We start from the raw sequence: 23815 nt of genomic DNA, 5'->3' as shown, positions 1-23815 counted from the left end.
ACCCCTATGACGATGGTTCAAAAATTATTGATATAGACATAAAGACGTTGCAATAGACCTATCGCAATGGTTTGGAAGGCATCCCATATGTGAGCGTTGGCATAGATATATGGCAATGGCTTATGCGATGGTTATGCCAACCGTTGCCATAGACCTACCTATAGCAACGATTTTGTTCACCTCCTGTTGGGACTGTTAAACTTGGCTATGGCAACGGTTGTCACCCATCGCAATAGACCCTATTGCAACAATAATACAACATTACAATAACCCTATTGCAACAATTTTATTATTCTATTACAACTTTTTCAAAAATCTATTGCAACACTTATTTGTATTTTGCAACGATTTTTCACAACCTATTGCAACGGTTTTTTTTGTCTATTGCAACTTTTTTTTGCAAGCTATTGCAACAATATTATTTAGCTATTGCAATAGTTTATCAGATTATGCAACAATTTTTTCTCCTATTATTGAACTACTTCAAATACGATGGTTTAGATGAAATAGTCAACCATATAATAAATTATAAATACAGTTATATATACACACATCACAAAACAAATTTTCATTTATAATAATCCAAAATATGCAACAAACTAGTAATCCAAACCCAAAAGCGAAGCAAATGATTAGTTTTCCCACACATAGTATCAAGTTCGAATGGCTTCTTCATTCATAAATTTCCACGCCACAACTCTCTCGTAAGAAATAGGAATGCTTATGCTTGACAAGCGAATTCGCCCCTGTAGACATGAAAAACCCTGTCAACAAATTAAGCCAATACAGCAATTAGGAACTGCAAAGGTCATGATAAAAATGGCATACAAATCAGTACATAAGATTCCGGTATGTGCGGGATCAGGGAGAGTCGAAGAACATTGGTCATTTGTATGTGTTTTTTTGCATTTGAGCATGATGATGTTTCTGCATTTTGAACCAATGAACTCCTAGTCAAAACAAAGCAACACCTACCATAGCACTGAAGCTTCTTTTGCTAATCAATTTACTAGGGTAATTAAGCATATTTCATCTAGGTAGTGTTTGGTGACCTTCCAAGACTTGCTTTTATTTCAATTGCTTTTTGATTAGTTTGAAATGGTTCAAATTAGCTCATTGTAATCACATCTGTATATTAAATTTTTTCCACATAAAAGGAGTACCAACCTGTTGCATCGTCTGTGGGAACTCGATGCAGAGGTTTTTCTTTCCATAATCATCATCTATTTTCTCCAACGTAATATCTTGAAGTGCAACCAAGGTTTTCACAAGCATGTAAAGACCAGCCTGATTTGCAAATGTGAAAACGGGCAAAGCCTGCATAAATATTGAACTCAAAAGTTTATGAACTTGAAGAACTAATTGGCATTGTACTTGCAACCAAACAAGAGCAGTCAAATCCTTAATTGTTGCAAATCCTAAATTAACTTTTATGTCATATATGTGTTCTGCCATCTAGTTACAATCACATTATCCAGTTCAATTTACTCTATCAAGCAGCCTCTCTACCATAATCATTTGCTGCACTGGAGTTAAGGTCTCAGAGTTCATTATTGCATTGGCAACAAGGATGGTCGACAAGGAGTGCTCAGCATTTATCTATTACAGCAGAACAAGTATCTAAGTTGAGAATAGAGGCAAAAGTATTGGTGACTTCGAATAAGATGGTCAGACCAAAAAAAAATAATAAATAATGAACAAATTTATATACCCACACACGGTCGTTTTAACCAACAGCTATCTCAAAAGCTAGCTTCTTTCCAATACCTTCAAGTATTGGACATGTTGGTGAGCTCAGTAACCTAGGAAGAAAATAGAAAAATATCAATATTATAGCTAAGAGGACTGAATAACAGGCAACAAGACCTTTATCTTTTTTTGTCTCTTTTTTTTGAGCAACTTAGTGTTCCCGTAAAATTCAAATAAAAAATCTCACTGTTGCAAGTCAAAGCCAACACAGAATCTTACATCCGTGATAAACCAGTTGATGATTCAAACATATAGCCATCTTTGAAGAGGCCAAACTTGGCCGCTTTTTCAGAAGCTATATCGAATAAGATAATTATTATAAAATCAAGAGTAAAATAAGACAGATTAGGAAAGGCCAAAGTTATCTATAGGCACTCAAACTTGTTGCCAAAATTCACTTAGACACCTAAACTAAGGCCTGTTCCTATCAGGCCCCTAACTTCAGTTGCAACTTAGAGAAGGAACCTACCATCCATGCACAATAACTTTGGGTTCATTCCAGTGTTGGCGTTGACAATACAAGCATAAATTAGAGTACCTACCTGAAGCTATATCAAATAAGATAATTATAATAAAATCAAGAGTAAAATAAGATAGATTAGGAAATACTAGAACTTCTGTTGCAACTTAGAGAAGGAACCAACCATCCATGCACAATAACTTTGGGTTCATTCCAGTGTTGGCGTTGACAATACGAATAAATTAGAGTACCTACCTGAAATAGCAAGATAAGTAATCAAAAAATAGGCCTTGATACACACATGATGCATTAGAAAAAATGATTAAGATGAATCCTATGGCTCATTCGGGTTTCATACAAGGCTACGACATTAATTGGTGTTCCAGTAGGCTATAGTCCATTGGTATCATTAGTTAAATATCATTTTATTGCACAATAGCACTAAGATGTTGTTGGCTTATTTACAACATATATGTGAATGTTTACTTTCCGACGTATGAAAAAGGGCAGCATCAAAAGAGGCTTTGGGAACAAACCTTAGAAGAGCAGCAAATAATAGCATCTAAGTGATGCCATAGGCCTTTGAGGATTGGTTCACTTCAGATTGAAAAGGTTGAGGATTTCTTTTAACGTGACCAAGAAAAATACATCAGATTGACTGATCAAACTAATTTCTGGAAAATGCCACTCGCAATAATGTAACCATTATACATTTAAACCAACTAATTCTGTCATGACACCATGTTTTCATTTCGAGCTTGGTATAGGAGAAGCACAACAACCGACGGCATAAAAATCATTACTTGTGTTAGATACACATGCAAGTATATAACACAAACCTATAACTTTGGTAGATCCAGTGAGCTAATGTATGTGCTTCAAGAGTCCGCAATGCTGAATGAATACCTCCATGAGAACCCAAGTGAAAGGGTGAAAATGATAATGCAACTCTCTGAACAGATGAAATAATTCTTCGGACATACTATTGAGCCATTGAAGCAACACTCACTTGTATGTGGCTTTCAAAACCAAATTGAAAAGCAATTGTCATGACAGATCTTGATGTGCCACCAACAATGTGAAGGTCATTGGCCACTTTGTTTTTCGTCAGACCAGTTTCAAAGGCAGGGGTAAGATCAAGGGTGCAATTTGGATTGAACACTTCCTGCACTAAGTTGGCAGTACCTTATTCCTGACTCCTACTTTTGCAGCAAGGGAAATCATCAGGAAAAAAAAGTGAAATCAGAAGAGGAGCGGCTTCAACCTATGTTAAGAGTCAAAAATATTCTCATACATTCAGCTTCTGCTTAAGGTATTGACCAATATACGAATCAAAAGCGACTTTTGTGTTTGGCAAAGATAGGAGATTACTATCCAAAATCAATTAATCAAGGTTCTAGAACTTCTCCATCCTAAGAAATTAACAAAAAAACAAAAATGCTAAGCACACATATAGAACAAAATTTTGTCCTTTCATACAACACTATATACATGAATCCTTTGTATTCCATACTGAAAATTATATAATTTTATTTTACTTGTTGATGTTCTAGATTTTCTGATATTAAATATTCTTTCAAGTCATAGAAAGATATTCCCATAATCCACAACTTACTTAAATGCAAGATATAGATATAAATTCAACAAATATATGGTTTTAATAAAAGTAAATCTCATTTATAATGAACCAAGGTGACAATATGGACAACAAAGAGCACACAATTTACACATGCAGAAATAAAACTTACTTGCAATAGAAACATATCTCTTGGCATTATAGCATCCTTAGGAGAATGGCCTTCCAACTTAATGACCTCAAACAACTATAAGCAAAAAAGGAGCACGTTATCAATAACTAGGATAAGAAACCTCAAAAATCTCCAAACAAGACCAACTGGAACAGTTTAGGATTGCCAAAAATGCAGATTAAATAAATCTACAAAAGCTTGCCTCTCTATGCTCAACAGTGTATGAAAGTGGAAGTATCACTTGACCTCCGAAGTTACCAACTCGAGCCCCAGGTAGGCTGCAGGGACGAACTTTAATGGCTGCAGCATCATAGGCATCTATATTATTGTCCGCTCATACAGATGATGTTCCCGCAGAAACCTCAACTTTCACCAAAAAATTCCCCAAGGCTTCAAATTGTGTAAATAACTCCTACTGTATTAGGCAATATTGTAATACAATGATCTATAATCTTTTTCCTTCCTACAAACAATACATCACACAATGATACCACTCATACCAGCACAACATGCTTTTACACCAGTACAATACACATCACCATTAAAGTTTTGCACGTTCATCATCATGCATGAACTAGACAATATCATATCCAAACTACAACATGTGCTCTATCACCAAGAAAGTCCGGATGATTCTTCGTAGGTAAATCATGAACGGATTAATGTACTTGTGTTGATAAACTCTAGTTAAATATATCAAAAGCCAATATGCAATTTGCTGACAAAAAAGGCATATCTCTTCCTTACACCACTTCCAGATAGCACACCTCTATAAGCACGATTCACAGTTCTGCAGTTTCTAGGTGATATAAATCTCTTGTATTCAGAAGGTCTCAAGTGTGGAATCTAAACAAGAGAGAAAAACATCAATATATAGTTTTTGCTTCAAGGTCCTTTATTGAGTTGGGCGCACACAGAGAAAAGGGAATAAAATAAGTTTATCTATGGTAACTTACAAGAGTTCCCACTGTAGAAAAATTAAGATTGCTAAACACACAAACATCATGAGTTCACCTAGTCATGGAGAGGTATATAAATATCTAAAGGGAATTTTTGAACCATTTACTAATGTACACAGTTCTCACACCAAACATCTAAACTCTAGCAACCATAATTTCCTTTAGGCTAGATTTTCTCGCTTAAAGATTGAAATTTTTTTGACGAACATAGGACATGATAATTCAAATTAAATATCCTTAAGATGGTTCCATACTCTGTCTTTTTGTTGTAGATATAAACAGTGCATGCTTAAGATTTTAAAACTATCTTATACATAGAGGCCAGAATCAAAAATAATTATTTCCATACACTAAAAAGGGATAAAAGGAACATATGTCGGCAACAGTACATTCATTATTAGTCTGGCAATTAAAAATCTAAATTGATCATTTATGTAAACCATTAGCTCAATAAGTGTCTTCACGAAGAGTCATAAATAAGACCATAATGGGAGAATGAAAAATACCCTGTGGATTCTCTTTCCAGTAACGGGACATTTAGGGCCACTGGCTGTCTTTATGATGGTTTCGCAAATTAACTTTCCACCTAGTTATCAAAAAATATAACTTAACAATAGTACATCAGTGATCACATAACTGAATACATCAATACATTGTATAACAAACAAGTCCTAGTGTTGGATGTACTTATACACTACTAATCAAATGTAACTCCACCTCGAACTATATTACATAGTCTAAAACTTTTTCAATGTGAGCATACTCATATATGATTATAATAAGTATGCACATTAATTTAAATTTAGAATCTGCCTTGGTTCAGACAAAAATAACAACAATGTTGAAGCAAATCCAAATGAATTAAAAAAGGGAAAAAATAGGTTATCATAGAACAAATTACCAGGTGTTTTGACAACCCTGTGTTGATTGGATTTGAGAGTTGAAAATCCTAATCTTAAAATCACCAAGTTGAAGAAGAAAATCCTAAAATTGCTCAAACATTGAAGTGCAAATTTGAGAGCTGAAATTGAAGTCAGAGGAGGAGTAGAGTTTGGTCCGACTTTTCGACAACAGCTCCGAAATATTAGTCGGAGCACCACAGGAGCAGTGGTGGTCGGAGCAGCTTCAAAATGGTTTTCTGACGTGGTTGTCGGAGCAGCACGTACAGGAGTATTGGTGATCAGAGGGTTTCGATGAAAGGGTTTGGGAGAGAAAGGGAATCGATTAAGAGCAGTACAGAAAGGGTTTTGGAGCAAATCATTGAGAGATAAAATATGGTTTCTTAATTTTTGGGTGGCCTTGTCAAATATTGTAGAGGGAAAAAAAGTGATGCAATAAAATAAAAATTTTCTCTAATTAAGAGTTACCATAGCTTACATTATGGCAACGATTCAAGTAATCATTGCTACATGATAAACTATTGCAACGGTTTGACAATAATAGCGATGGCTATAGCAACAAACTGTTGTACTAGAATAATTTTTTTAGCTATGGTTGGAAACTAACACGACCCGCCCTGAGGCCTTGTCGTAATGGGCGTCCCAACTCCGACCAGGATTGGAGACCACCCCCGTTACCCAACCCAACCTCTAGCCGCCGCCTGCCTTGAGTTGGATGAATTCCGAGCATGAAACATAATAGTATAACTGCTCACACAAAGACCCTAGGAATAGATCACAACCGTGACACACCCAACCGAATCCAACCTGATACGGGAACAAACAAGAGAAGGCTCAAAAACTACTCAAAACAGTCCACAAATCAACTAGAACCCGAGGACCCCTTTGAGAGCAACTTTCGGCCAACAAGAACAACACAAGGATTACAAGATACAAGGTGTATTTTAACACTAAAACAGCAACAATGACACAAGATGAAACAAGTCACGGATTCAACACAAACACAAGAGAAATTGCATAGAAAATAAAGATAGATAGTGAGACCAAGATTATTACAAGATTAAGAACCAAGTGTATTTCAACACTAACCCCTAATGAATGTAACAACCAAAACCACACTCTTACGGTGACCACCAAGGGAATAAACTCACCTCAAGATCTACTGTTTCCAAGCAAAGATCAATATTGGCTTTTCCAAGCCCTATGCTAAGGATGACTTTTCCAAGCCCTACAACTAAGGGTGTTACACTCTCAAAAGAGAGAAAATATGTCTTTCAATTCTTCATCATTCCAAATCTGCCAAGAAATGAGCTAAAATGACCTATTTATAGTGTATTACAAAAAAAGGACAAAAAGACCACTTTGCCCTTAATGATAAGTGTGGCCATGGTGTGTAAATACACCATGTGTAATGTCCAAAATGCCCTTAATTAAGGTCCAAAACCATGAGTCCTCAATCTTAAATGCTCCAAGCAATCTTCCACACGCGAGATTGCTTTAAGTTATACTCAAAATGGGTCCTCCATGCATGTTCTTGTATTCTCGAGGTGACCAAGTCTTGAGCCTCTATATGTTGGCCTCCAAAGATGTCATCAAAAGATAAGATGGTCATTTGTCCCGTATCATCCTCCCCTTCTTGAAAATGACTCGACCTCGAATCCAAACCTTGCAAAATCGAAGAGAGGACAAACAAATACAAAATTCCTCATGGCATAAGGGTTAGAGTTAGCATAACAAATCATCTCAACATGCCAAGGTTGCACATATTTGCAATATAACCAAGAATCCTTTGAAAGGAATATTAAAAATTCAATAAAAGATATACAAAGGATTTGGTTATAGGATACATCAAGAGTGACACTTTGCTTGTCATGTAGACCAAGCAATAAGTTTGGTGCACCAACATCGCCATTTCTAAATTTGGCACCGGGGTCAAATGGGAAAAGTGGTCATAGACACGGGTCTCGACAACACTTCCCTTTCCCGTGGTCTACACCCAAACTAAATGACATACTCTCTATAATAACATACATATCATCCAAAGCAAATAGAGAGTAGAGAAAGGTATCACTCAAATCGACTTCTACTAAGGTGCTCTCATGTGTGTACTCACTACTAGTTTCCCAATAATCACCATGAGTACTCTCAACAATGAAATCACACAAAGTAGAAGAAAAAGTACCTTCCGCAACTACACATTCCTTACCCTTAAGAGTACTCTCATCTTCTAAGAAGAGATTTCCCTCTTTAGGAGGAATGTTGTCACACCATAGTGGGTTAGCATATAGGATATAGCTTCCAAGGCAAGCTATACTATCATTTTCACCACTAGGTTCATTAGGAGTGTTTAAATCATCTTCAAACAAGACATTATACCTAAAAAGAGTGTGATCTACCTCACAGACAGATTTGGAACAAGCAAGTTCCTCACTCTCTAAATGATCAATATCAAGTTTCAAGGATGTTTCAAACACAATATTACCCCAAGAAAAGCTCTCGGGTTCATTCTCACTTTGTTGACCAACATTTTCAAATACTTCACTCACTTGAGTCCTATTAAGCACATCACACGCATACTCAAGTGGTGGACAATTTTCACAAACAAGTTGATCAATACCCATTACAAAAGACGATGTACTTCCATTCAACATATAGGCTTCAACATTAGGTGGACATAAATTGATCTCACAAGAGGAGTCAATTTCGTCATCAATAGGATCAACTAGTGTATCCACACTCACAATATGTACATCATCAATAAGAGGCAAGGAATCATTAGACTCATAAATAAGTAAGCTACTACTCACACTCAATGGATTACTAGCCATACAATTATCATTCACATACATTAAAGTGTAAGAGTTAGCTATTTTACCTTGAAGATCTTGAGTAGACTCTTTCTTGTCGTGAGGTGAAGGTCCTCCATAAGCTTGGGCAGCAACTTCCTTTTGACATTGGTCACCTTCGCTTGCCATGTTGGTACCTACACAAATGTCCATAAAAATAGAAGGACAACCAAAGTTAGCACGGTTTAGTGGTAATCCCCTCACTTCGCTCAACACAACCTCTCATTTTTTCACTCTCGGATTACCACCTTTTACTCTCTTACTCCTCTCAATCTTTTGTCTCTCATAATAATTTGAATTGGAGTAGGTAGGAACTTCTTTTTGCGGCCCGGGCAGAATGTACATCTTGAGGCAATTTCCCCATCGGTCTCTTACAATATTAGGCTAATTTTGCATATTTGAAACTTTATGTTGTACAAACCAATCGGCGCCCAAGCTCACATGACCATAGGTTATGGGAAAAACATCACACCACACCTCTTCATGGTAATTAAATTGGGAGAAGATAACTTTTACCCTCTCGGTAACCTTAAACCTGTCCAAGAAGTATGGAACAAGTAAAGGCTTGCAAAATAACCCCAAGTAATCAACCATGGATGGAACAATGTAGTTTCTATAGTACCTATCATTTAACACAATGAGGAAGCCCGGTCTCCCACAAATAATCACCTTTCCGGAGTGTACACTCCTTCTCGGATCAACATTGTAAAGCACATGAGTACCCCTTGGTTTCGGAGATGCATACTCTCTTCTTCTCATTGGACAACCTACAATATAGCTAGTATAACCATTCACACTATATCGACCTTGATAAGAAGTACTACAAGGTGGAGAATATGAATCTTCACACTCCTCACGTGTACTCTCATCATAGCTCTCATAAGGTTTGCGAACGAAAGGGTAATACTTAACACCAAATCTAGGTTTGGAGTGGGGAGTGCAAGACTCCTCACATGTCCCAACTTCATCAAAAGATCCATCACGAGGTCCTACATCATATCCAAAGTCACCATAAGTACTAGGCACTTAATTCACCTCATTTTCTCCCTCGAAACAGTAACTTTCAAATCTGCCTATGTTTTTATCATGGCTATTTTCATAGCCTCCTCAATCTCCCTCAACTTTGTAGCCATAAAAAACCTCACTACAATCATAGTCTCCCATATTGTAGTCACAATAATCCCCAGCTATCGAAGACATATTCCCCTTTATCACCTTTTGAACCTACAAAATGAACAAACAAGATTAGTAGTAAAGGCTCTTCACCAACACTCGTATTCACTCACTTTTGTGATCCTTACAATTGGAGCAGCAAATATTAAAAGTTGCTTATACTCCAGTAGTCAATAAGATGTCAATTCTACTTGGCAGCCGAAATGGATTCTTATTTGATCGACTCAAGACACAAGACAGAAAATTCTACTTACGAACTTGAAACAAAAAGTTACGACAAATTAAAAATGAGAAAAACACACAAATAACGAAGACACAACAAAAACGGATTCAAAAACTAATTCACAATCTAGTAGGTGATTACTAGTTGTTAATTAGTACTGGAATCAAGAAATGAAACTAACGACACAAAGAAAAGAAACTTTAAAATCTGAAATTTGAGATTCAAGGTTTTTTTTGGGAACGTTGATGATGTGGCACTTAGATGACATGGCAATTTGGTGACATGGCAGTTTACAATTTGGATTGGTCAAATTTTTAATTTGGGAGAGTGAAAAATCAGCTAAAGGAGGGAAAAGCACAAGACTTAGAGCCTTTTTCAAAATTCAAAAGACTTTGACTTTCCTTGCACCTTTTTGGCAAGACACCTTTTTGAAAGCCTTTGTCTCCTTTCCTCTTTTGTTTGTCTTGGTATGTGCCCTTACTCTCTTTTGGTAATGAGTCTTTTTGAAAGTCCTATTGTCCCTTTCTTTTTTTGTATGTTCTTTGGGATATGTTTCAAGACTAACAAAAGACTACACTCTTTTCTCCACTCTTTAAGATCAAACCACACTTATTGAATGTTCTTGTTCAACAATAAATGATGAACATGAAGAACAACAAGCACACTCAAAAGATTGAAACTAAACCAAATGAACTCCAAATTGAATGATTTTGGATTCCTTTTGCTCACGTTAAACTCCATAACACAACCATTCATTTTTCAAGCCATAATATCAACAACAAGCCTTCCAATTTTGAGCTTCACCTTACTAGTTTCTTCAACCTTAAACTCAATAATGGTGAACAACTCAAAACCACCCGGATTAAGCTCAAATCCAAGATCTAGACTCACTTAGTGTTAGGGAACAAGAAAACTAACACTAGAAACAACAAAACAAACAAGAACACTACTAGATCTAGTCACACAACAAACAAATCTTGGCCAATATAACAATAACACAATTTTCGACCAAGAACACAAAATGGACAGATTTGCACTTTTCTGAAAAAAAATTTCAGTTTTCAGCTTTTTTTTTTTGAATTTTCTAATAAGTAAGCCCAAGATTGATCTTGTAGGAATAAGATCAAGCCATTCTTTGATACCAAATGATACGGGAACGAACAAGAGAAGGCTCAAAAACTACTCAAAACAGTCCACAAATCAACTAGAACCCGAGGACCCCTTTGAGAGCAACTTTCGGCCAACAACAACAACACAAAGATTACAAGATACAAGGTGTATTTTAACACCAAAAAAGCAACAATGACACAAGATTAAACAAGTCACGGATTCAACACAAACACAAGCGAAATTGCATAGAAAATAAAGATAGATAGTGAGACCAAGATTATTACAAGATTAAGAACCAAGTGTATTTCAACACTAACCCCTAATGAATGTAACAACTAAAACCACACTCTTTCGGGGAACACCAAGGGAATGAACTCACCTCAAGATCTACCATTTCCAAGCAAAGATCAATATTGGCTTTTCCAAGCCCTATGCTAAGGATGGCTTTTCCAAGCCCTACAACTAAGGGTGTTACACTCTTAAAATAGAGAAAATATGTCTTTCAGTTCTTCATCATTCCAAATCTGCCAAGAAATAAGCTAAAATGACCTATATATAGTGTATTACAAAAAAAGACAAAAAAAAACACTTTGCCTTTAATGATAGGTGCGGCCATGGTGTGTAAATACACCATGTGTAATGTCTAAAATACCCTTAATTACGGTCCAAAACTGTGAGTCCTCAATCTTAAATGCTCCAAGCAATCTTCCACACGCGAGATTACTTTAAGTTATGCTCAAAATGGGTCCTCCATGCATGTTCTTGTGTTCTCGAGGTGACCAAGTCTTGAGCCTTTATATGTTGGCCTCCAAAGATGTCATCAACAGATAAGATGGCCATTTGTCCCATATCACAACCATCCCATTCAAATAATCCAACCATACCAAACCACACCAAACAAGGACATAAATCAGGCTATAACCAAAGACATTCAGAAATATAATATAATTAATCCCAAAATAAAGTATGATGGAACAATGAGAAATTATGTCTGATGATGCCAGCCTCCTAGCCCATTCCAATGCCAAGGCCGACACCAATACCGATACCGCCCATTCCAATCCATAGAAGTACCATAAAGCTTCTATCCAAAAGAGTAATGAATACAGTTGGGATATGCCCCTAACCATAGGCAAAACCAATATCCAAAATAAAGCCAAAATATCTAAAAGTATCCATAACATGAAATGGAGCCTTACGAAATGATGAAAGCTCACCACTGCAGTCTAAATATTGTACTTGAGATAATCACTATGTAGGAGAAGTAGAACGGTTGGTTTCTGCATAGAATGGGTATACAACTGCCTGTAGACGGGGTTAGCGAGTGACCACTAACTAAGTAAAACCATCCATGATGTATACAACCATACATACATACATATATATATATATATAACCATGTCGGGAAAAAGGGATCGGGTTTAGCATGCCTTTAAAACCTTCATATGGGTTGTATATCTTTGCCATCCTGAACCACCCACGGGCTATATGGGTTTAGCTTCCCCTGCTGAAAAGGCCCCAGTGAGTGTAGTCGCATGACCAGTGAAGTATCCCATGGGATGACTATTACATCCCCAAAATAAAGTATGACATCATGCACACGGTCACCAAGACCAACCTCATATCAGCAAATATGAGTTTCCAGCTTTGGTCCCCTCGGGACCTCCACTTTCCACGACTTTGCTACATATCCTGCCATTATTGCCTAATTAAAACCAATTTCCAAATAACCAAACCATTATCCATTTATTTACCAAGGCCATTGATATTGGTATCATCATACCAACCCTTACTTGCATGTATCATCCATAGCCAATATTTATAGGTTTAATAAGAATTTCAAGTGCCCTTCAATTTACTATATTAAACTACTTGGGAGACTTCCATGCTCCCCACAAAGATAATCAAGTAGCCTTTAACTTTTTCAAACCATTTCAATCATGCATAATTCTTTACCAAGTTTAAAACATGCAAGAGTTCCATTAAAAGAAGTCAATGTAATGAACGTATCTTCATAAGCATTTTGTCAAACACATTAGGGGCATAATATAACCAAAACCAATTACTATTAAACCATTTCATTCAATCAAATTATCTAAAACCATAATTAATGCATATAAAATTATAATTAAAACTATGGGAAACCATAACCAAACAATTAACATCAACCCCCCCCTCCCCTAAAAAAATCATATTTGAAAGCCTAAGTCCTGCAATAGGAAAACCATGAAAACATTCATATAAACCATGCCTTTTATTAAATTAACAATAATGGATGTGAAACATACCTTAAACCAAGATGATGACGGAAAGAAATACCAAGACAAGCCCCAAATTAATCCCTTAGTTGAAACCCCAGCTCCCCTTTCCCAATAGCTCTTAAGAGAATTATGGAGTCTTTAGGAAGAGTTTCTCAATGTTAATGAATATAATAATAGGGTAAATATCCTCCTATGTAGGTTATAAGTTATGGGGCCTTATTAGAATAAGTAGGAAAATGTCCATCATAAAGATACGACTACCCTAACGAGTCGTACCCCTACAATACGATTGGTATCCACCACTCGTATCCAAGCCTCAACCCTTGGACCAAACACTATCTAGTATATGACTCATCCAACTAAGTCATGACTGTAGCATATGATCTGTATCCATGACCCGTATTCCTAGTAGAATAAAATACCTGGGAAATTGAATATTGTTTACCATATGAGTCCCTGGTACGATTCGTACCTTGTCTTACAGCTCATGGTGAGCCACTCATACTCAGATCCAACCTAAGTAACCAAGTCTAAGATTAAGTTAAGGAACCAAATGACCTGTAACCACCAATACGACTCGTACCTCTAAATCATATCCATTCCAGTAATCAAAACCCATCCCACCAACCAACACTGGTCAGCATACGCTCGGACCATACCATTCATACCCCATCATACGGATCATACCCATGAGTCATATGAGGTCCAAAGATCAGAATTCCAGAAAATTTTCTAAGGTTTAGAAACTAGGGTGTTTTAGTCTCCCCTACTAGGAACATTTGTCCTTAATGACAAACAAGGTAGGGGTAACCACACGCTAGAGTAATCTACATTATCAAACATATTCCAATCTTTTAAAAAGTTCAAAAATAAAGAGGCAAGGATATAAATCTTTTCTTTAATAAACTCTAAAAACAAAGAGGTGTTGAAGACACATACCTTTTGCATGAATCCCAGGAGTAGAAAACAAAAGTGAATACTTGAACTTCATGTCCCCTTTCGCTTCCCAAGTAGCTTCTTCCACCTTATGGTTCTGCTAAAGAACCTTAACCAAAGCCATATCCTTGGTCCTCAATCGACGAACCTGCTTGGGATTTTAACTAGGACTTCTTCATAAGATAAGGAATTTGTGAGACCCGATCCTTCCAAAGAAACAATCGAAGAAGGATCACTAAGTCACTTCCTCAACATAGAAACATGTAAGATTGGATGAAGCAAGCTAAAACTATAGGGAAACTCTAACTCGTAAGTAACATTACCAACTTTCCAAAAAATCTCATAAGGACCCATATATTGGGGATTGAGCTTCCCCTTCTTGTCAAATCGCACCGCTTTCTTCATGGGAGATACCTTGAGGAAAACCTTATCCCCAACCTCAAACTCTATGTCTCTATGCCTAACATCCGCATAGGACTTTTGGTTACTTTGGGCAGCCTTAAGTCTATCCCAAATCACCTTTATATTCCGCATAGCTTGGTAGACCAAATCGGGACCAAATATGTCTGACTCACCAAGATCAAACCAACTAATAGAAGATCTACACCTCCTACCATACAATGCCTCAAAAGGGGTCATACCAATACTAGAATGATAGCTATTATTGTAAGCAAACTCAACCAAAGGTAGATTCTCAACCCAATTGCCACCATAATCAATCACATGTGCCCGAAGTGTATCCTCCAATGTATGAATAGTTCACTCTGCTTGCCCATCTATCTGCGGATAAAAAGCAGTACTCAGACTAACCTTAGTCCCCAACTCTTGGTGAAAAAATTTCCAGAAGTGAGATATAAACTGCATGCCAGAATCAGAAATAATCAAAATAGGTACCCTATATAGTTTCACATTCTCTTGAAGATATAGCTTCTCATAATCCTCCTTCGAAAAGGTAGTACGCATTGGGAAAAAGTGTACAAACTTAGTCATCCTATCCATGATGACCCAAGTCAAATTATATTGACTCCGAGACCGACGAATACCAATAATAAAGTCCATATTGATTACTTCCCACTTCAATTCAGGAAAATCAATTCCTTGATACAACCCTCTTGGTCTCATGTGCTCAACCTTAACTTGTTGACTCACCATGCACTTGGCTACAAAATCAACCGCATATCTCTTCACACCATTCCACCAATAGACCTCCTTAAGATCATGATACATCTTAGTCAATCTAGGATAAACAACATAGCATGACTCATGCACCTCAGCCAAAATCCTTTGTCACAAACTGACTATATCAAGAATGCACAACCTTCCTTTGTAATATACAGTACCATAACCATTGATCTAAAATGCCACTACCTTTTTCCCACTAACGTCACTCTTAATTTTTATCAAGACAGGATCCAACAATTATTTCTCCTTAATATTTGCATAAAGAGATGATCAAACCTCTTCTTGCACCACTACACCACCATCCTTAGAGTTCAGGAGACAAACTCCAAGATTAGCCAACTGGTTAATATTGGTGAGGGGTGGTTTTTTCACTCATTCTTACTAAAAATTTATGCACATTACCTTGTTTTGAATAAATAATGAGACATATTGGTGATAATATGCACTAATATCCACTATTTGTAGGCATAGAGTTGAAGAGATCAAAAGATGTGGATGGAACAGCCTCAGTTACTACAACCACGATCCTCAATCTGTGATCATGGTCAGTCAAGACAGTCAGCACAATATGGTCACGTCACACAACTACATTCGCAAATAGCCATGCACGATTGCGGTTCAGCAGGAATATACCCAGGGGCAGATCTGTAAAAGAACTTAGACAAATCCCAAACTATATATAAGCAAAAACCCTTTCTTCTATAGGCATTGCTTACCTCATAACTAATTTTGATTTAAGGAGAAGAAACCATAGTTAGGAAATTGTGCAACTACTCTTGGAGGCTTAATTTTTTTAGTAATTTTGTGAAGAATGGATGTTTTGGGAAATCCCTATGGTATATTTCTTTTTACCTTTTTCATGAGTAGCTAAGTAATTTAGTCTTGGGATTATTTTGAACTAAAGTGTAATTGTGTGTGGGTGTTGTTGTGTTTTCATAATTTTAGTTGTTGAGTATGGATTCCACCATTTCTTGAGATTATTAGTTGGAATTTGATGGGGGAAAACCCCAAATCTCCAAATGGGTTTGATAGGTGAAAACCCCAAACTCTAAAAATCCTTTGTCATCCTTGAAAGAGGAACTAAGGTAAACTTAAGGTAACCTAAAACATCCTTGAAAGAGGGTTATAGGGGGACAAAGTAATGGTAAATAATTAAGTATATAGTTTACTACCTTTTGTAATTTTAGAAATAAGTGCGATGAGAGTGTAAGTCATGTCAAGAGCATCATCCTAGAAATAAAGATCCTTGATTGAGGTTTCGGGTGATTATGAATTATACACTTGTTAGGTGCTCAAAAGATCCAAAGGGTGAGATCATTGTAGTTTTATTGCAAGATTGACTACAATGACTTTCGACCTAGCCTATCATTTAATCAATAACTAAAACTCATACTAAATCATCATTTACCCACACACTTTACCTTTAGGTAGACATAATCCCAAGATCCTCTCTATTCTTAATCATAAAATCAAACATATTGTATCCGTGCTTTGTTAGTTGACAAACCATCCCTAAATCAAATTCCTCCTATTTTATTTTACATGTCTTGTCTATTATTATTTTGGGTAAGCTTATAGTATCAAGGACACCCATAAGATATGAAGCCTATAATTCACTCCTTCAGATTCGACCCCAATTCACATTGGGTTACTTGACAATGATTGCCTCACCCCTTAAGTATGGGAGTGAGCTAAGCGTTACCAAAAAGGCACCTTTGCCGGGAAGTGAAATATAGATTTTACTTGTGCAGTGTGATTCTTACTTGGAAATACCCAGAGTGATAGCATTAACTTTATTTATTGTTTTTAGTTTTTATTTTAGGTGATCGAAGTGTTAACAGAACAATGAGTGATAGCGCAAGCAACATAGTCCCCTTTGATGCTCCTCTAGATAATGCGGGCCCACTAAATAAAGTTGGGAAAATAAGCGCAATCCACATTCCACAAACTAATGGGAATGGAGTTTTTAATATGAATGGCGTCATGCTTAACATGTTGCAAATGAAAGGATTGTATGGAGGTCAAGACTTTGAGGACCCAAATGTCCATTTGAAGAATTTTATGGAAGTGTGTGAACCATTCAATATAGCTCACATTACTCAAGAGTCCATTCAGCTTCACCTTTTCCCATTCTTATTAACAAGCAAGGCGGTTTCATGGATTCTCTCACTTCCACCTGGCTCGATTACATCTTGGGACAAGCTTACTAAGGTGTTTATTGATACATATTTCCCGCCATAAAAAATGCTTCAAAACTGGGATGAGATTGTAAATTTCAGCAAATGAATGAAGAATCGTTTTTTGACGCTTGGGAAAGGTTTAACGATAAGCTTGCTCAATGCCCAAATCATGAAGACTCAGAGAAAAGGCTTATCAAGATATCCTACCGTGCCCTTGATCCATTAAATAAAATAGTGATAGATAATGCGGCGGGTAGTTCCTTAGTGAAGTTGCACCACCATGCGGCCTTTCTATTTATTGGAGAAGTGTCTAAGCAAAATCCAGGTTGGCATACCCAAGAAATCGAAGCTCCCAAGATTCATTCTACCATTTCCATGGTCGATAATGTGCAAAGAAAGTGGAATGAAAAAAATAAGGAGAACATGGAAAAAATGATGACCCAACTCAAACTCTTGAAAAAACATGTTGTGGGCACACCCGCAAAAGTAGTCAATGCCATAGCATTGAAATCTAATGAAGACGATGAAGAGGCAAAGAAGTTGGATGAGGAAATCCGTTATTTGGCTAACTACTCAGGGGGCTCCCGTACCGTCTATCAAAGGCAATCTGGGAATTAAGGTTGGATGGACCGTGAGAAGGATAGATATTGGAGGGATCGGGAACATGACTATGAATGTTATGTTCCTCCTCATGATGGGGTCAAATCCAAAGAGTCGAATAACATCGACCCTGAAAAGTTCAAGATCGAGGATTTGTTGGCAAGGATCTTGAGTAAAGTGAAGGGTACGGATAAAATGGTCCGCAAATTGAAGGGCAATTTTTCCCAACTCTCTTAAACAGTAATGTCTTACTCTGCCTCTATCAAGCAATTGGAGACCTAAGTCGGGCAAATCTTTACCCAATTAAATACAAGGCATGAAGGTGGACTTCCAAGTGACACAATTGTTAACCCAAAGATTAACGAACAAGTTCTAGTAATTGTCATAAGGAGTGGGAAAACACTTGATGAACCCGTTAGGGAAAACTTGAGCAAAAATTTTCCCTAAGACCAAGGAGGTGCAGCCTCAAGGAAGTGAAGCAAATGATGAAAAAGTGGTTTAAGTTGAAAAGCCACAAGATGAAGCAAGACCAACCATCCAAGTTCTTTCCACATTTCCTCAATTGTTGCATAAAAAAAAGGAAAAATGACAAATTTAGGAGGTTCATGGCAAAACTTAGCAACCTATCGATAAATATTCCTTTGCTTGAAGCAATCTAAGAGATCCTGAGATATGCTAAGTTGATGAAAAAGTTGATGTCCAAGAAGAAACTTGCTGAAGGTGATACTATTGAGGTCACTCATGGGTGTAGCGCTATCATGGATAGTAAGGTTGCAGAAAAGAAAGATGACGCCGAAACATTCAATATTTCTTACACAATTAGGACACATGAATTTTCAAAAGTCTATGTGACCTTGGTGCGTGCATCAACTTAATGCCTTTTGTCATATACAAGAAACTTGGTTTGGATACCCCGACACCAACCTCTATGCAACTCTTGATGGTGGACCAATCTATAAAAAGGCTGGTAGGTATATTATTTGACGTCCTTGTGAAAGTGGAAATGTTCATTCACCCAGTGAATTTCATGGTATTAGATGTGTAAATGGACCAAGGGGTTCCTATCATTCTTGGTCGTCCTTTCTTGTCCACCGAGAGAGCCATTGTCGATCTAGAGTAGGGGTAGATAAAATTTAGAGTGCAAGAGGATGAGCTCTCTTTCAAAATTTATAAGTCAAAGAAGCAAACCACAAAGTTACAAGTAGTATCCATGGTGGATATTGAAAATAAGACGATGAATAAGGAGGAGTTCGAAGACCCACCTTGAGAATGAAGGAAGGAAGACATCGTGGCATGACGATAACTAAGGCGCTAGATGGGAGGCAACCCTCAAATACCACGAGAGTGGCTTGTATCCTTTTTGTTATGTTTTTGTAGGGTAGATGTTATCTTTTACATATGAATAACCCATGCATTTATGGCACTATAGAGAGTATTGGATAAGCTGAACAGGGGAAAATGTGTCAAAATTGAGTAAAATACTGAATAAGAGAAAACAGGAGAGCAGAATTACTCTCAGTTATTACAATCGTGGTTATGCAGGTGTCCTCGATCGTGGTCTCTAGACCGCGATCGCGGCCACTTCAGTTATTTAACCCTTAGTTTCCCTTTTTTCCCTCGCACTCCCTTTTAAAATTGTACTCTATAATTTGGGATGGTTTTTGGCCAAGTTTGTGAGCTCTTAAACAGTATCCTTGCATCCCTCTTGCATCACAACTTCGGTAAGTGTCATGAATTTGTGCTTTTATTTATGATAATAGGCCTTAGAATGCATAATTAAGAGAGGGCCTAAAGTTTTAATTGTTATGCTTTTAATGTTATCTTACTTAATATTGGTGAGATGTTGACTGCTTAATAAGGTGTGCATACAAGTGGATAATCTTGAGTACCCAAGTATGTTTGGAAAATGTAGACAAATGAGATATGCAGACCAAGTGTTTGATAATTTGCCCAAATGAACTTTCACTAATGATATTTAATTTCTAAAAGGCACATCTATCTACCTATTAGCATTGTTCAAATGATTGTCATTTGCACCCATATTGTAGAACATGCTAGTAGCCTAAAATTGAAAGAAATCTAAACATATAGAGATGACAATGGAACCACCCTCAGGTATTGCGACCGCAGTCATATACCACGATCACAAAAGTACGAATGCATTTCTGACTCGCAATCGCGGTAACTGAGAACAGTTTCCTGCCATGCCAAAAATTCTGCACTTCCAATTTTCAGTCAACCAACACCAAGCACCTCATCCAATGAACTCTAGTAATCAATATAGCACAGATTACATAATTAAAATGTCATCCAAAGATATAATGTGTGCTTAGTGCTTTCAGGACAATATCATGGATAAGTATGATCACATCCGATTCATAGCACCCGAGTGCCACACTCATTACTATAGGGATCTTTCGAGGACAAAGCTGCTCCCAGAGAAACTACCAGTATTTCATGACAAACTTAAATCCATAGGGTGGCGGTGCTTCTCCCTAGATCCATGCATTGCAAATGAGGAATGGGTTCATGAATTTTATGCAAACATCAGTGAAGTCTCTTTTTCAAACCCACTCAATGTGACTATCAAGATTCAGGGAAAGTCGGTGAAAGTTGGGGCTAAAAAAATCAATGATGTTTATGGGCTCAAGCATACTGACATGAGTGAATTCAGAGCAAAGGGGTATAAATTTAGGAGTTTGTTAGCACAACGACTATGACCTAAAAAGAAAGACTCATGGATCAAGACTAAAACCAATATTTCTATGAACGATGTCACATCTGAGGCTCAGATATGGTTGCACATCATCTATAGATGAATTTCTCCTTGTACCTACATGACAGAAGTCCTCAAATTATGTGTTAGGATGGTTGCGTGTATTCTAGATGGCATCCCTTTAAATGTTGGTCAAAACCTATGGTTAATGAACTAGATCATTTTAAGAATTAAGGCGGTATGCATCTATTATTCCCCTCCTTAATTATAGAACTTTCTAAAATAACGGGGGTGGAAGAGTATGCTAATGATACATGGGTGCTCCCTAATGCTCCCATTTACCCCTTGAGAATTAAAGGTGGGGGCAAACCTGGCAAAAGTAAGAAAATAAATATCGACTTGGAAAAATCGGCATGCAGTGAGCCTGAGTCTCATAGACCAACCACCACGGTACCTCTTGAGGAGATTGGAGTAAATATTACAACCATCAAAGAGCTTGTGTCTAGTTTTTCCCAATGACTGGGAGAGCCTTCCACCACTCATCATTCTTATGTGTCATGGACCGATTATGAGAAGTATTAGGAGGACCAAAAAAAGCAAGAAACTACCATTGATAATCTTGAAAAGAGAGTCACATCAAGACATTTGAATCATGCATAAAAATGGTTACAAGGGAGAAGAAGAGAAACGAATTCTTTATCAATATATGGAAGGGAGTGAAGGGACTATGGAAGGTCCTAAGGCCTTGAGATAGACTTCCTTCTTCTTGGGTTGACAGTAATGATGAGGCCCCAACTGAGTGGTCCGATCTTGAGGAAGATGGTTATGATGCAGAGTCCAATAGTGATAGCAGCCCTTGATGCGGTTTCAGGGAGCACATTTTCTATTTTACCCTTGATTATTTATGCAGTGAGGACACTGCTACCTTTTCAGTTGGGGGTGTCTCCTTATTCTTATTCATTTAATTTTGGGCCTATATTGTTGATATTTCTTCATACCTTTCTTCTCTTTTGGATAATTCTTATCTTTATTTTATTTTTAGGGGGTTGTAATAATCGGGCTTTCTGATGGTGCCCATATTTGCATAGATTAGCTATTTTATTCTTGGTTTGTTACTTTATTTTAGTTTTAATAGACAAACTTTTTTGTTGTGATTGGGTTTCTAACCATGGGTGTAGGGGAAGTCTGAGTACCCATGGCACCGAGGCCATAGAATGCAAGGGAAATCTAAGTATCTGTAGTATTGATGATTTGAGATTGCATTATTATCCATTGGTGAAGTCTGGGTAACCATATTAGGTCGCCCGTACTATGATTTGCAATGTGAGACTATATCTTGGATGGTTTCCATGATTAGAAAATTATGTGTAGTGCGAATACAAAAGTAAATAACCCCCTCCGTTTGAACTTTTTGCAGAATTCAAAGGCATAGACATGAGCAACTTTATGATGAATTTTTTCCCTATTTCTATGACTCCGAAAGTTGACTTTGGAAAAATATTGAATACTCTATATTTGTCTCAAGCGGGTAGAACAATTGAACCCCCTGACAACATTCGCATGCCATGTGTGTGAGGTCAATTATCTTCATCTCATGTGTACTTGTACCATCTAGAACTTATCTCATTAGTATTTCAAAGATAAATTTTGATTGTGCTTGGTTGGTAAAATGATCATAGGCCATCTTGTGATTTTGGAAGCCCATCTAGCCTAAAAATCCTACCCATACATAATTATCCTTAGTACCCACTTTGAGCCTTTGGACCTTTCTTTGGCAAACTCATTACAACTCGTGACCCATCTTTTTTATGTCTCTTGTGAACTAAATCCTTCTTGAACTTGAAAATGTAACTTGAGGCTGAAATCCTAAGTTGGGGAGGTAAAGGTTGATGGAAGAAAGTGTAAGGCCACAAAGTTGTTAGTGAAATACCGCATGAGTTTGGACTATGAAAATTAATAAATAAAAAATGAATAATTCTATCGAAGGAATAAAGTGCGCGTGAGTTGTAAGAAAAAGAAATGAAGGAAAAGTGGTGCACAAAGAATGCTATAAGTAGGCGTAAAAAAAGAAATAAATTAAAAAAGAGTGGCCCCTAGCCAAAAAGGAGGATTGAAAAAGTGTGATATGAATGTTCAAGGAAGGATGTAGCTATGTTATTCCCAAATGATATCCTACCCCAACCCTAAACCTACATTACAAGCACAAAAATCCCTTTGTGATTCCCAACCAAGTGTGATCATTGTAGTGGTGATTGAAAATAGGGGCAAGCCTATGACATGGTACTTGTTAACATGGAGAATTTCTTGAGAGAGTAAGTGTTTGCACTTAAGATTCCTTGTTGCATGCTTGGTAACTAGGTGTGTGAATTTTTCCTTTCTTGTAAGGAGGCATACGAACTAGTTGGGGTGAGTGCTTTTGTCATCTTCTGTACAATGAGATAAACAGAAGTATAGCATGATTGCAGTCAACATGTGAGTCATTTCTAGAGTGTTAGTAGTTGTTACATGGTTTCTCCCCAGAGTCTATTGCATCCATCATTATTTCATTTAGTGATAAGGAGATTCGTTAAAAGCCTAGTTGCCCATGTGTAAAAAGCTTTTTAGTAATGAGGAGAGTCGTTAAAAGCCTAGTTGCCCATGTGTAAAAAGCTTTTGGTGGTAGCAATCAAGTTTGAGTCATCATGATCATTGAGTGATAGAATGAGGGCATACATATGAAAGTGTCTCAAAATAGGGAGTAGTGTTGCTTGAGGACAAGCAAGGTCTTAAGTTG

General features: G+C 37.1%; 2 protein-coding genes and 1 non-coding gene across 9 annotated transcripts; all 3 read right to left on the bottom strand.

The window, feature by feature from the left end:
- Positions 1 to 545: 545 nt before the first annotated feature.
- Positions 546 to 3042, bottom strand: LOC107842403 (homeobox-leucine zipper protein ATHB-15). Of its 7 annotated transcripts, none has more exons than XR_007045046.1 (5): positions 2746 to 3042; positions 2394 to 2464; positions 1712 to 2297; positions 1168 to 1317; positions 546 to 764 (listed from the first exon to the last, which is right to left on the bottom strand). XR_007045046.1 is itself a non-coding variant. In XM_016686231.2 (4 exons), exons 2-4 carry the CDS (start codon positions 2219 to 2221, stop codon positions 654 to 656), a joined length of 264 nt encoding a protein of 87 aa, XP_016541717.1. In that variant the 5' UTR covers positions 2222 to 2297; positions 2394 to 3042; the 3' UTR covers positions 546 to 653. The 7 variants fall into 7 exon arrangements, 4 of the variants coding, with proteins under 4 accessions (XP_016541717.1, XP_047252990.1, XP_047252989.1 ...); XR_001665747.2 differs by having other exon boundaries at positions 1712 to 2291; XR_007045047.1 differs by having other exon boundaries at positions 1712 to 1802; positions 2394 to 3042.
- A 1117-nt stretch (positions 3043 to 4159) lies between these two features.
- On the bottom strand, positions 4160 to 8790 carry LOC107841293. Its single transcript, XM_016685257.1, has 5 exons — positions 8691 to 8790; positions 8419 to 8537; positions 5818 to 6268; positions 5423 to 5502; positions 4160 to 4803 (listed from the first exon to the last, which is right to left on the bottom strand). The coding sequence occupies exons 1-5, from the start codon at positions 8788 to 8790 to the stop codon at positions 4654 to 4656; spliced, it is 900 nt and encodes a 299-aa protein (XP_016540743.1). The 3' UTR covers positions 4160 to 4653.
- A 9001-nt stretch (positions 8791 to 17791) lies between these two features.
- Positions 17792 to 17902, bottom strand: LOC124887521. The gene has a single exon (XR_007045291.1). It is a non-coding gene; the product is annotated as a small nucleolar RNA R71 (small nucleolar RNA).
- Positions 17903 to 23815: the final 5913 nt, after the last annotated feature.

The sequence above is a fragment of the Capsicum annuum genome, chromosome 9 (assembly GCF_002878395.1).
Source record: "Capsicum annuum cultivar UCD-10X-F1 chromosome 9, UCD10Xv1.1, whole genome shotgun sequence".
Classification (NCBI taxonomy): Eukaryota; Viridiplantae; Streptophyta; class Magnoliopsida; order Solanales; family Solanaceae; genus Capsicum; species Capsicum annuum.
Note: the sequence above shows the minus strand (reverse complement) of the source record. Positions and strands in the feature narration are given on the sequence as shown.